The sequence below is a fragment of the Malania oleifera genome, chromosome 6 (assembly GCF_029873635.1).
Source record: "Malania oleifera isolate guangnan ecotype guangnan chromosome 6, ASM2987363v1, whole genome shotgun sequence".
In the NCBI taxonomy this organism is placed as follows: domain Eukaryota; kingdom Viridiplantae; phylum Streptophyta; class Magnoliopsida; order Santalales; family Ximeniaceae; genus Malania; species Malania oleifera.
The window spans coordinates 85,444,120-85,458,928 of record NC_080422.1 but is presented as its reverse complement, the minus strand read 5'-3'; the positions used below and the strand labels follow the sequence as shown (position 1 = coordinate 85,458,928).

At 37.3% G+C, this 14,809-nt stretch overlaps 1 protein-coding gene across 1 annotated transcript; it reads right to left on the bottom strand.

The window, feature by feature from the left end:
* Positions 1 to 10,329: 10,329 nt before the first annotated feature.
* On the bottom strand, positions 10,330 to 11,569 carry LOC131157866 (1-aminocyclopropane-1-carboxylate oxidase 1-like). Its single transcript, XM_058112292.1, has 3 exons — positions 11,465 to 11,569; positions 11,158 to 11,381; positions 10,330 to 10,918 (listed from the first exon to the last, which is right to left on the bottom strand). Exons 1-3 carry the CDS (start codon positions 11,567 to 11,569, stop codon positions 10,330 to 10,332), a joined length of 918 nt encoding a protein of 305 aa, XP_057968275.1.
* Positions 11,570 to 14,809: the final 3,240 nt, after the last annotated feature.

The window sequence follows — 14,809 nt, the reverse complement described above, 5'->3', positions numbered from 1 at the left end:
GTGTGAAATATCACCAGATCTTTGGTTTTTATGGAAGGGTGTGATATATCACTAGATAGTCCGGCTTCGGCTGAAGGGTGTGACGACACCAAATTGTATTGCTTGTTTTGTGAAAATATTGGAGCTGTTTTAATTGTGTATGTTTTATTTATGTCCTGATAACACTCATATGCCACACGCCAATATAACCAGGATCTTCCTTAGTGAGAGGTGTCTCACCCTTATCGTACTTACATGTTTTTCAGGTCCTTCGAGTAACTGGAACTAGCGTCCTTGTGTTGGGAGTGTAGTGGTCGGTATACTATGGCAAGTACTGGTGTAAGTACTAGGACCTTATCGGGTTGTCCTTTTGGGTTTTTGTTAGACACCCACGTTTATGTTTTATATTAAGGAGTCTGGACTCCTTCTATATAGACTCTGGTATGGTACAAAAAATGTATAGAAAGACCATTTTCCGCTGTGTATATGTATTGTATATAAATGTGTATAGGGTGTACAAGAACCCAACGGGGTTGGACCCTCATTCATTGTGAAGTATCGTTGATGTCTTGTATGATACAGGGATAGGTTAGATTACTTATTCACCCTTGGGTCTCAATACCAGGTCTGGGGCATGACAATAAGTGACGTATATATAAGTATTAGTGACGGATTTGATCCTTCACTAATACCGTAATTTTTTGTAGTGACCCTACTATTAGTGAAGAGTTTATGCCAAGATAATATAGTATTTATAGTGACGGTATTGGGGTTTTAGTGAGGGTTATAATCCGTCACTAATACTACATTATTAGTGAAATATTCAAAATTCGTCACTAATAATTAGTAGTAACGGTAGATATAACAACTAATTTAAAACCATCACTAATACTTATAAATTTGCCACTAATAATACTATTAGTGATGATTTTATAAGTATTAATGATGGTTTTGATCTTTCACTAATAACCTTATTTTTGGTAGTATGCTTTGCAACGCCATTATGCTGAGGTGTATGTGCAACAGTGAACTGCCTTTGAATACTCTCTTACCTGCAAAATGAAATAAAATTGTTGTCTGTATATTCTCCTCCATTATCCATCCTTAAACACTTGATCCTTTTTCCGAATTCAAGTTCCACCTATGCTTTGAGTTCTTTGAATACTAGAAACACATCTGACTTCTTTTGGATTGGATACATCCATAGTCTCCTAGAGTCGTCATCAATAAATGATAGAAAATAATTTGCTCCTCCTTTAGATGGAACTGGTGATTCCCACATATCTGAATGAATCAAGTCTAGAATATGTTTGCTTCTGGCAGTATATCTCTCAAATTTTAATCTATGCTGCTTACTTGCAACACAGTGCTCACAAAAAAGTAGACTTACTGATTTGAGCCGGGGAAGGAGATTACGTTATGAAAGAATCTTTAAACCATGTTAGACATGTGGCCAAGTTTGTGATGCCACATTATATATAATTGATTCTTCCTTGATTACGTTGATGCAACTGATAAATCTCCTTGTTGTACCGTATTTCCCAACATCATGACTAGATTCACCATGATCTTTTCTACTTTCATTACTACAAGCACGCCTTTGACAACCTTCAAGATCCCATTTTCAATAAGGGTCCTACCGCTGAGATCATCCAACTATCTAAGAGATAATAAATTTTTCTTCATGTCCTTCACATGTCGTACTCCTTGTATAATGCGGATTATACGATCATATATCTTCAATTTAATAGTACCGATTCCAGTGATCTCTATGGCATGATCATTACCTATGAACATAGATCCATGTGAAACAGGTTCATATAAATGGTGTATCGCCCTAACCTGGGCCTTCCATGGAGCACTGCATCTCTTTTCCTCCACATGGACAAGAAAATAGGGAGAGCGGGCCTTATCGGACTAATGACTGGCCCCACATACCAACACGTGTCCTTTTCAGTTTGTTTTGTCCTCACTCACACACTTTCACTCACAAACTTTCTGAGAAAAATTCCCAGAAGGTCACCCATCCCAAGATTACTTCAAGTCATGCACGCTTAACCGTGGAGTTCTTATGAGAAGTGTAAAAACCTACCTGTTTTACCATATATATATATATATATATATATATATATATATATATATATAGATATTCCTACATAACAACATACCTAATAACTCCGATATCCTGCTAAACTGGTTTAGTCATGATCAACCCGGACCCGTGGGTACCAAGGATATACCTATCATACATCTCTGATACCTAAGTAGCGGAAAAAATAAATTACATACATGTCATATAACACCGGACACAACACCAGAATTCTACTGAACCTGTCATATATGTACAATCATCCATAAAAGGACCAAAAAGTACTCTAGGGTCATAACCCAAAAACCATTCTAACCCTAACTCAACAACTTACTCTTTTGACAGGGTAGTTCGGTCAATCTCTACTACTGCAGAGCTTTATTCGTCCTTGTACCTGGATTTTCTGAAATATTTGTAATGTTGGGGTGAGACACCTTTCAGTAAAGGAAATAAACTAATATCAATGTGTGGCAACATGAGCATTATCGTGCTTAAACATGAACTATACATAATATATATATCTAATAAAACTGACTGTATAAAATCTAAGTAAAACATTATTTATCATATCATCATAAATTTCATAATAAATATCATACTAATTTTTGTATAACAATACCATACTAAAATAATACCCAGGATGGATAGCTAACTAATATTATGTCTTACTACCCACATAATAGGGTTGTGCGGCCCAAAGGTAGGACCTAGCAATGGCTGGTAGACCACACTAAGTCAACATAAGTTTGTAAGTACGATGGGCTTCTCTCACCTATTCTAGACTACCAGGGGAACATCTACACTACACTGAAGCCACATCAACTGCCATCTCCCACACTTTATTTGAGACGTGTGGTAGCACTAACATAAAGTTGAACTTACACGTATAGCTACGATACCGTGCTCTGAACTACTAAACTAAGTCATCCTCCTTCTGATAACATATAGTACAATTCATATTTCTGATACATAACTGTTTCGTATTTCTAAGTAATATCTGACATGATCATATTTTCATGGATTCTAACATATCATACATAATTACAGCATCTATGCCGATCATAAATCATGGCATCTACGCCGGTCATGTCACAGCATATAAATCATGGCATCTACGCCGGCTATATCGTAACATACTAAACAAAAATTTAATGCACTGTTTAACATAATATTTTAAACAATAGTTTTGTACTGCTTTCATGGTTTTTCTAAAAAGTATCGTAACATGCTTACTTTGGAAAAATTATATTATTATGGTATAACATAATTTTCAAGGAAATCTATACTCATGCCACACAAATATGAATAATAATCTAAACATGAAATCTGATCTGAAACCATATTTCTAATAAAATGTATTAAATTTAATTTCCTATTTAACAATAGTATTTTCAAACCTTGTACTATGCATATATAATTTTTGGAAATAAATGTTGTATATTCATAAATAATTTCACAAAAAATGCTGACGTAGTTTATCCCCTTACCTGACTTACTGAGAAGCCCAAAAATCTATATAAACCTACTCCTATGTGTGTTCCCAGCTCAACACCTTGAAATACACATTTCCTAATAATCAACATTTACTAGTATAACACCTTCCAACACACTCCCCTCAATCCAGAAATACCCAATAACTTATAAAACTTAAAATAATCAACTTACCCAAATTTTGGGATGGTGCCCAAATACTCCAAATCAAAATTCTGATCCGGCAGTATTGTAAAAAATCTTCCTAGGAGTAACGTGACGGTTTCCGATCATCAAACTGGCAAGAATCGAAGCTTGAAACCTAGAGAGAAGTTAGAGAAACAATTTTTAGAGAGAGAAAGTAAGGTTGCATGTGAATTTCTCGTTGAATCCCGATTTTAGGATATTTATAAAGTGCCGCCTCATTGACGAGACATGTCACCTCATCAACAAGTCAGAAAAGGGAGTTCGTCAACAAACTCGTAACCTTCGTCGACGAACTTCAGGCTTTAATATAACCCTACTCAGTTTATCTTCGTCGACGAGACACGTGTCCTCGTCAATGTTCCTAAGAGGCCACTCGTCGACGAATATTCTGTGCTCGTCAATGAGTCCCTCCTAAGCCCCCTTGAAAAATCCCCTTTCCCTCATTTCCTTTATTATTTAATTGCTATAATTCTCCGGGTCTCTACAGGAAGGCTCTCGAAAAGAAAGGTGCACCTTGTCAATATGGGTACTAACATCTAATCCTTTTAAGCCTTTCCTCCATGGGGTATCACATTCTCCACCACTTATAGAACGCAATGTCCTTATTGCGAACCCACATTTTCAAACCCAGGTGATGTGAATCTTATCACACTTCCGGGTGGATAATTGCTTTGATACCATTTTGTAATGCCCCAACCTGGGTTTTCCAGGGAGCATTGCGCCTCTCCTCCTCCACCTAGACCAGACAATAGGGGGCATGCCTTATCAGACTAATGATTGGCCCCACAGACCAACAAGTGTCCTTTTTAGTGTGTTTTGTCCCCACTCACACACATCCTGAGAAAACTTCCCTAAATGTCACCCATCCCAAGTTTACTCCAAGCCAAGCACGCTTAATCGTGGAGTTTTTATGGGATGACTCCCGGAAAGAAAGGTGCACCTTGTTGATATTGATACTAACATCCAATCCTTTTAAACCTTTCTTCCACGGGGTATCACAAATGGAACAAGTCTCAAGGAGAGGTCATATCCTAGGTTGCTCCTAAATCCATGACCCATACATTAATCAGAACTTACCACCTTTAGAGACAGTTTTCGCTTTGCTATATAGGATTTTGCCTTCACTAGAGTCACGTTATATTGATCTTCCTCTCGATATCCGTAGTGCCTCAACTTGTTGAGAACTAGATGATCTGTCTTCTTTGTTTTTGCAAGTGTATTCCTCTTCCAGAATAGCCGCAGCAACATCATAGAAGACAAGATGATCTGAAAGAATATTATTTAATAAGTTGATGATGCGATGATCATACGAATCAGGTATACTTTGGAGTAGAAGCTCCGCTCATTCGGTTGATTCAATCTTATGGCCTAATGCTGTAAGTTAAGAAAGCAACGTACTAAGGTTGTTGATGTGATTTGTCACTGATGTGGATTCACTTATTCGAAGAGTGTAGAGTCGCCTCTTTAATAAGATCTTATTGTGAAGTGACTTAACCTCATAGTGTTTCATTAGCGCATCCCAAATTTCTTTTTTTGACTTCTTCTCTACAATGCTTGATAACACTGAATCTGCAAATGCTAGATGAAGATTGGCCACAACATTGTCATCCATCTCATTCCTTTTTTCCTCAGTTATCCTTGTTGGCTTGACTGCAATTGCCGCTAAGTAATCGTCCTTCCTCAAGATCGCCTTTATCTTCAATTTTCAAAGGGAGAAGTTACACCCATTTAACTTCTCAATTTCAAACTTAATTTGCTGCCATTAATGTAGTAGATAAGATTTGTTCTTCCACTAAACTGGCTCCCACTTTTTCATCGTCAATAATATCATATAAGCGATCAGTATCGCAAATGAATGGAACTATATGCTTGAAAATATCTCTATACGTTCACAATACTATAAAAGTATCTAGTGACACATGTGAATAGTAGCCGTGAATAGCAACCCCAACCCAAAGGTTGTAACCCAAGCCTCTAATACCATGGTTAGGAAAGGAATGGGTAGGAATAGCATCGTGCAGCTAAAATAAGAAATGAGAAAATAGGAATTGACACTAAAATTTACGTGCAGAACACTTAAACAAATTAAAGGAACATCACGGGCAAGATTAGAAGGAATCCACTAGGAAAAAGGAAGTTACAACTTCTCTCTAATTACAATAAGAGAATAATGATAACTCTCTCTCTTGAATTAGAAGTATACAAATCTCTTTCAAAATTATGGTAAACTAGAAACAGGCTACAACAGGGACACTTTGTAGGAGAGTACTGGGTTTCTCGATCTCTTTTTGAAGCTGGAGTTGGAGATGCTTGGAATGATTTCTTCCTTCTCCATCACTTCCTTATTTATAAGAGTTTGTAAGCCTTCCTTTCAACAAGTAGTGGTTGGGTAGCTCACCAACTTTTGAAATTGTATCATGGTAGATAGCCAAATCTAGACGTTGAATAAGCAACCTATTTTGGACTTTGAATGTCCACTTTGGTTGACATCCTACCGCATTTGAATGCTAGAAATGGCTTTACAATTCAACAAAATCCACATCTACAACTTTTTGAGCCTTGGAATTTAAGATAACAAGCTTCGGTTCTAATTTCTCATCTTTCGAACGGGTGGAGGAACTTGGTTTGATCAATTATCCTTCTCAAATTGTTCAGGGTCAGCAAGCTGACGTCTCCCATGTTGTATTTGCACTTTTGTTCTCCCTGATCCTTAGTGGCGATGGCATCAAACACCCCCTCTATGATGCGATGAAAGATTATTGTATCAGAATGCTTCTCCCACCACCCCCCTCCTTGCATTTCTTTCTTTTATGCCAGAAGCTGCTATGCGGAGAAGTAGTAGAAGAGGAAACTTTTTTGCCTTCCTTGCCACCAATGTCTAATTTCCAATGAACTAGTGTGGATAGAATTGTTGTTTAACTTGTTCCAAGACACCTTGAATCATTATGTTTGTTTAACCCAGGATTCCATCGATCATTTTGTTCACTGTATACAGGACTTAAGGGTAAGGTTTTCCAAATCTCTGAAGTTGAGGAATAAGTTTTTTCAATTCTCTAAAGTTGACAAATTACTTGTTGTGTTTACTTAACAAATGTTATGTCATTGAAATTTCAAAAGCTTATGTTAACTGAAATGGTTAAGCTTATCAATACTCTTGTGAGCAAATCTTTGTCATCGAAATTTGCAAGCTTGTAGCTACTTTTGAATTTTTGAGAAAAGGTTTTGCTGCAGACTTCAAGTTTTTGTTGGGAGTGGGATGAACTTCTAGGGCCTAATACACTTGTGTGAATGGGAACTGTAATTGTATTTGGGAACTTCTGTCATATGAGCATGAAAAATCATAACACCTACTAGAGCTACTTATGCTAATATTGGAACCATAATTACATATTAAAAAATGGAAAAAAATCATTTGAGATGAAGCATCCGTAGAGAGAAATCTAAAAACCTTTTGGGATAGTAGGCTGTTAGTGACGAATTCAAATCTTTCACTAATACTGTACTATTAGTGACAAATTTGTAATTCGTCACTAATACCCTACTATTAGTGACGAATTTTAATCATTCATTAATACTACACTATTAGTGACGAATTTGAATCCTTCACTAATACCCTACTATTAGTGATGAAGTTGAGCAGAGCCGATGTAGAATTTATAGTGACGATATTAGGGTTTTAGTGATTGTTTTAATCCGTCACTAGTACTGTATTAGTATTAGTGACGAATTTAAAATTCATCACTAATAGTTAGTTGTAACCGCATATATAGCAACTAATTTAAAACCGTCACTAATACTACTAGTGTAAGAACCGTCACCATGATATATGGAATAATAAATAAAGAGGATGGTAGAATTGTAAATTGAGCAAGCTTTGTTGGCGAAATCAAAGTTCGTCGATGAAGGCCTTATGATGTTCGATGACGAAATGCAGGAGCTCATCGATGAGGAAAAGCCGAGAGGTTTCGAGAATTCGAAAATCTCAGGAATTCATCACTAATAGTGCAGTATTAGTGAAGGATTCAAAATGGTCACTAATAGTAGCATATTAGTGACTGTTTTCAAATTCATCACCAATAGTAGGCTATTAGTGACGAATTTAAATCCTTTACTAATACTGTACTATTAGTGACGAATTTTAATCATTCACTAGTACTACACTATTAGTGACAAATTTGAATCCTTCACTAATGCCCTACTATTAGTGACGAATTTGAGTAGAGCCGATGTAGAATTTATAGTGACGGTATTAGGGTTCTAGTGATTGTTATAATCCGTCACTAATACTGTATTAGTATTAGTGACGAATTTAAAATTCATCACTAATAGTTAGTAGTAACCGCATATATAGCAACTAAATTAAAACCGTCAGTAATACTTATAAATTTTTCACCAATACTATTAGTGTAAGAACCCTCACTGTGATATATGGAATAATAAATAAAGAGGAGGGTAGAATTGTAAATTGAGCAGCCTTCGTCGACGTAGGCCTTACGACGTTCGGCGATGAAATGCTGGAGCTCGTCGACAAGGAGAAGCTGAGAGGTTCCGAGAATTCGGAAATCTCAAGCTCATCGACGAGGCCACCGTCTCATCGACAAACTATCTTCATAGACTCGTCGACGAAGATGCCATCTTGTCGACGAGGTTGGCCAAATCAAAGGGCTATAAATATCATTTCCATTACTTTTCAACTAAGAAATCAAAATATCCTCTTTCTCTCTCTCTAAGAACATGAAAATCACTCTCTCTCTCTCTCTCTCTCTCTCTCTCTCTTTTGATTTCTTCGCTGTACATCAAGGAAGGATTCTCTACAAGATTTATGGAACGAATCTTCATTCCAATCATTTTCAGGTTTTGACTTAAAATTGACGTGAGACTCGATTTTCAATTCTGTTTCTGTAGTTATGTAGGGAATGAAATTGTGAGTATGTTCTGTACTATGATTTATAGGTTTGGGGAACTCGGTTTGCTGTTTAGGGGCCGTAGAGTTCGGGTTTGGATTTTCGGGGAAAGGTAAGGGGCTTCTGTTTATGTTGGTTATTTTTGAAATTGAACTCGGTAGAACTATGGTTCATGGTCCTGTGTGTGTTTTGGTTACTCATTTGGGAAAATCCAACGGGTAAAATTATGAGTTTTTCATGTTACCGTTTTGGGAAAAAGGGGGGTTGCATCTCTGGTTTTATTGGAAAGCCATGAATATATTGTGACATATATTATGTTATAGGGATGGCCGTGCCTTGACTTGTTTAAACTGTATTTATTTGGAAAATCATGATTTTAGATTACCAAATGGGTGTGAAATTGTTTGGTTATATAAACATGCATGAGTTGTGTTTTGATGAAATGAAATAGGAACGGGGTTCCGAATTGTTTTAGGTTTTGAAATCCGGGTATTGTCGAAGAGTGTGCAATACCACTAGATTGGCTAGCTTTTGTCGAAGGGTGTGAAAATACCAAATTTGCACCGGTTCAACACTGTGGGCTGATGCTATGCCAGGTTACCGGGAGTACTGATGTTTGCCGAAGGGTGTGTGAAATATCACTAGATTGTTGGCTTCTACCGAAAGGTGTGAAATATCACCAGATTGCCGATTTTTACCGAAGGGTGTGATATATCACCAGACAAAAGTACCATGGAAATGTATTTACTGCTCATAACTATCCCATGGTGACTATTCATTCGTTTGCAACTCCATAGAATTATGGAACAAGCAGTTTTAGATTTTTTTGTTTTTTAAATATTTGAACTTATCTACATTACATTAGGGTATATCCTACAAGTTAGTAAACATTTGGTAGTTGATATAATACAACATTAGATGTAATTTAATTTAGGAGTCACTGCCCACTAGAAGGAAGCATGTGATTTTGCATATGTAACCATCTAAGGAATGTGGAATATTTCTCTTTTTTTTGGTTACGTTGGGTGTCCCGGGATCATTAAGGGCAGCCCCCTCATTCGAACTAGTCCCACACCCACGCCAACAGTGCCCTCCACCCATGTAGAATGTAAATCACGGATATGCACACAGCTGGTAGGGTCCGAACCTGGGTTTATATAGTCAAGCAGCCCGCCTCAGACTCGTCCTTACCACCCGAGCTTATGCCGGGGTGCATGTGGACTCTTTTTCATTGAATTTTTGGATGTTCTATCCCAGTGAATGTAAAATTAACATGATACTGCAACAATAGCTGATCTAGGATTATACCCATTATCGTTGTGCATTTAACTTTCCTGTCAGTTATGTCTATGGATTGTGATTGCAGATTAGAATTTATGAACTGCTTGTCAGTATCAAAATATTTTAACAAAAAAAAGGAAAATTAAAATGATTACGAGGGAAAGAGAGCAACATATATTGTCCTCTCTTAGAATCAGAGAGCACAACCTTAACATTATTTGCAAACCCACTCATCAGTGGCAGATAGGTTATTGAAAACACAAAGTATCAGAACACACACAAACTGACCCCTTCATAAGGTAACACTTATTATAAGCTATAACTGTAGTAACCAGAGCACGCAAACTACGGCATCAGTAACTGATATGCTCTGAATATTGTCATATGTGTTAAGTTCTTCTAGACAATGAGACTCTGGCGTGCCATTCCCTTCACGGATTCAAATCTAGGGGCCTTATCTGAAAACTTAGTCGTGGCATAAATTTTCATGTAATCTTGAAAACTGTAGTGATTTGGATATAAGAGTTTGGGGGCTGGAGAAATAATGGCATCACCCGCTGGGTTGTAGAAGGTAGCAATGGACAGCCTGCTTCCATTCTTGTTTGCTATGACACGATGCGGGGCACTCTTGTACCTTCCATTACTCAACACTTCAACTTGGTCTCCTGTGTTTATGAAGATGGCATTGTTCTTGGAAGGTGGAATCTCCACCCATTTCCTATCTTTGAAAAATTCAAGACCGGGTACTTGATCATCCTGGAGCAGAAGGATGATTCCACCAGCATCAGTGTGCTCTCGGAGTCCCTTTACGAGTTCAGGGTGAGGACATTTAGGGTATTTTGCCACTTTTGTCCCCACAGAAGCACCAATATTTCCTGAGAAAGCTTTTTTTATGCATCCTTTCTCTAAGCCAAGATTCTCGCACATGAGTTCTGATAACTTCTCTGCTAGTTTCATTACTTGATCAATGTATTCATCCATGGTCTTGCTGCATGCATGCTTCCTTGGTCAGTCTATTTTTCAAATATATATTTATATACACACACATAAATAAATGTGTGTGTGTGTGTGTGTCTCTCTCTCTCTCACTCTGTGAATATATATATACTCATGCACTGAACATGAGGTCTGTAATTGACTAGCCAGTATTGAATTCGTGCTAACTCAATGGTTTTATTAATTTTTTTTATGATAGAATTTGGGCTTGTAGATTTTTAGATGACTCACCGAAGATCCTTAGAGAGGTTTGTGAACTCGTTGATGTTAGAAGTTGGTCGATGTGAAATGAAAAAAGTGCTTTCCCAGTCTTTAGTAGTGGTGCTTCCTCCCTTCTCCAAGATTTTAGCTGTGTCTGACTTATAAAAGCCATCTTTCATGTTCTCCTCGTAGTGCAAATTCACCAGTTTCTTCACCTTCTCCATCAACTCTTTGTCAACTCCATGATTCTCAACCTACAAATGATAAAACATTATAATTATCAGAATGAAACAGATTCAATTTTATGAAGAAGTTGCCAACTTGCCATGCTCATTACCATAAAGAAGCCCCAGTTCTCGCAAGCCTCGTGCAGAAGTGCCATTCCTTCTCCCATCTTCTCTCCATTAAGCATGTTAAAGTCAATCACAGGAATCTCCATCATCCTCTCTCTCTTTCTCTCTCTCTCTCTCTCTCTCTCTCTACTAGATTTTTTTTTTGTTGGTAGTCTTTCTATACCAGATTGAGGAAGATGGGCTGCTCATCCACTCTATATATAGGCATGGACACGAGATATATATGGATATATTTATAAATATTATAATCGAAGGGTAGTTCATGATTGTAATTTGTAAGAAATGGAAGTTGACCCGGCTATTTTTAGCATGGCTTTAAAAAAGATGCCGTAATATTTAGTATGTCCAAATTCATTTCATTACGTACCATGTGATTTACTTAATTTTCTATGTTAATCTTAATCAATCCTATTTTATCAACGTCTTTCTCATGTAAAGTGATCTTTAATTCTTCTAAGTTTTCATCATTTAGTAAATGGGAACTAGGTCTTCCAAAACTCTCTCTCTCTCTCTCTCTCTCTCACACACACACATTTGGGGTTCCATGACATGGATTTTTTTTTAATTAATAAATGGAAAACCATATCTTTATAAAGTTCTTTCTAGGTCTTTTGCCCATCCATTTAAACAAAACCGGGGGCTGTGTGGAATTAAGTTTGAACAACCAATGGGAAAGTGGATCTGAATGTCATTAATGTCCTTGCTAGTGTACCATTGATTGAGCTTTAAACAACCAATTTTAACTTGTTGCAGCCAAGGGATTGGTGTTGCTTATCTGAATCTATTCTGGAATACTGGTTGCAGAATAGGTGTTATAATTAAAATACTCAACTTGTGTCCGTTGCCTTATAACATTATCACCATAAATGCTCATTTTCATTATATATATATATATATATATATATATAAAATATTATAATAGTATGCTATTGTCTTGTAACATGATATTATTAGGGATTTAGGAACAACAATTAAAATAAACAAGCAAAATAGGAACACCAGATTTAACTTGGTTCAATCCAATCTGATCTATGTCCACAGAGCACACCGAATTTCTCTATAACTTGTGAGAAAATACAAGAGGAGGAGGAGGCACCACTCAACTCAACTCACCCTTTCTCACACTTTTCTCTCGCTCTCTCTCTCACCTTCAGTGCAATTACTCTCACACTCAGATACACATCACATTCATGCACACACTTCTCCATTATATAGTTGAATGGGATGGATAGTAAATGAAGGTGTTTAATGGGATTCAATGGGATGATCACCGACACAGATTAGCACCGACACTCCAGTGCATCAAAGCTGGCTCCCCACAGCTTATCCTCATCAAGGCTCATTAAGACTCCCCGTTTCCATTTTAGCTTAACATTAATCTCCCACTTGGAGATGGAGACACCATCTCAACGAGTATATAAATAAATGATGTGCTCAAATCTGTCTTCAAGCATGAAAACCAACTGAAATTGAGTACAACTTCAGCTTCTCTGTAGTCACCACCTTTGTCAACATATCTGCTAGATTCCTGCTACTTTGGATTTTTTTTAAGTGTTAGCACGCCGTCCTTTAACAAAGATTTGACGAAGTGATAACGAAGTCTAATGTGTTTGGTCTTGGAATGAAATACAAAGTTCTTTGTTAGATATATTGCATTTTGACTGTTGCTATACAAAACATTTCTTACTTGCTTTGTTTTGAGCTATTTCAACAAACCTTGAAGGCAAATCATTTTTTTGCTGGCTTTTGTCACTTCTACATACTCAGCTTCTATAGTGGATAGGGCAACTATCTTTTGTATCTGTGATGTCCATCTAACAACTGTTGTGCCAACACTAAACACATATTTGGTGGTGCTTCTGCGATGATCAACTTCACCAACAAAATCAGCATTAATATACCCTTGAATTTTCAAGTCTCATTTGCTGAAACATAGACACTTATCAATAGTGCCACGTAGGTACCTCAAGATCCACTTCATTGCTTCCTAGTGAGTCTACCCTGGATTTGACATGAACCTGCTGATAGCTCACATTGCTTGGCCAATGTCTGGTCTAGTACTAACCATGACATACATGAGACTTCCAATGGCTGAGGCATAAGGTACCTTAGCCATGAAGTCCTTATCTTCTAATGTCCAGGGAGCATGATCGTTGGAGAGGCGGAAGTGACCCACCAATGGTGTATTTACTGCTTTAGTGTTGCTTATGTTAAATCTCTGTAAAACACGGCTAATATACTCTGACTGAGATAACTGCAACATTCCCTAGTGCTTATCTTTGGAGATCTGTATCCTAAGTATCCGCTTTATTGAATCCATGTCCTTCATGTCAAATTTTTTTAACAATTGCTGCTTCAATTTTTTGATCTCTTCCATATTTTGTTTTGCAACTAACATGTCATCGACATATAACAATAAATGATATAACTAGACTAATACCTCTTGAAGTAGAAAAAGTAGTTGGAATTGCACTTCTAAAATCTTTCCTGTGCATAAAGCTATCAAATTTTTGGTACCATTGTCTATAAGCTGGTTTGAGACCATACAAGCTCTTCTTCAATCTGCACACAAAATTCTCTTTAGCTTTGATTGAGAATCGTTTTGGCTGTTGCATGTAAATCTCCTCATCAAAGATCACCATGAAGAAATGACGTCTTCATATCCAACTGCTCAAGATGTAGGCCCTCTGAGGCAACAATGCTTAAGACTGATTTCATGGTTGTTAACTTCGCAACTGGTGCAAAGATGTCGGTGTAGTCAATTCCCTCATTCTGCTCAAAGTCTTTGACTACCAACCAAGCTTTTCTACCTTCTGGATCCATCATGCTCCTCTTTGATCATGTACACCGACTTGTTGTGAAGAGCCTTCTTACCTTTGGACAATTTTGCTAGTTCCCACGTTTTGTTGGAGGTGAGGGAGTTCATCTCGTCCTTCATCGTAAGCTCCCTCTTACTCGAATCTCCCTCCTAACATACTTTATAGCATTCGGGTTCTCCTCCATCTATAAGAAGTAAATAATTCATATACCTTTTATTTGGTACATGGAGCCGAGAAGATCTCCTAAGCTTCGAAGCTGGAGTTGGAGGCGGTGGTGCAACGATCTACTCCATGGTTCCTCCACTTAGGGATTCTCAACATTTTGCTATGTGTCTCATCTATCTGAGGATTCTCAGTATTTCGTTGTAGTGTCCCGACACCTTCTAGGACATCATCCAAGTTTACATAGGTTGTTTCACTCTAAACTGGTTATGTGGGTTCTGTTATGTGTCTATCTTTGTATATCACCTTTTCATTGAAGATCACATCTTTGCTTCTGATCACCTTCTT

What these genes read in the sequence shown, in the direction of transcription:
- LOC131157866 (XM_058112292.1), bottom strand. Translation starts at nt 11,569, where the DNA reads ATGATGGAGATTCCTGTGATTGACTTTAACATGCTTAATGGAGAGAAG. An exon ending in AGAACTGGGGCTTCTTTATG is followed by an intron (nt 11,382 to 11,464) that starts GTAATGAGCATG and finishes TATCATTTGTAG; the next exon opens with GTTGAGAATCATGGAGTTGA. An exon ending in AACCTCTCTAAGGATCTTCG is followed by an intron (nt 10,919 to 11,157) that starts GTGAGTCATCTA and finishes GCATGCATGCAG; the next exon opens with CAAGACCATGGATGAATACA.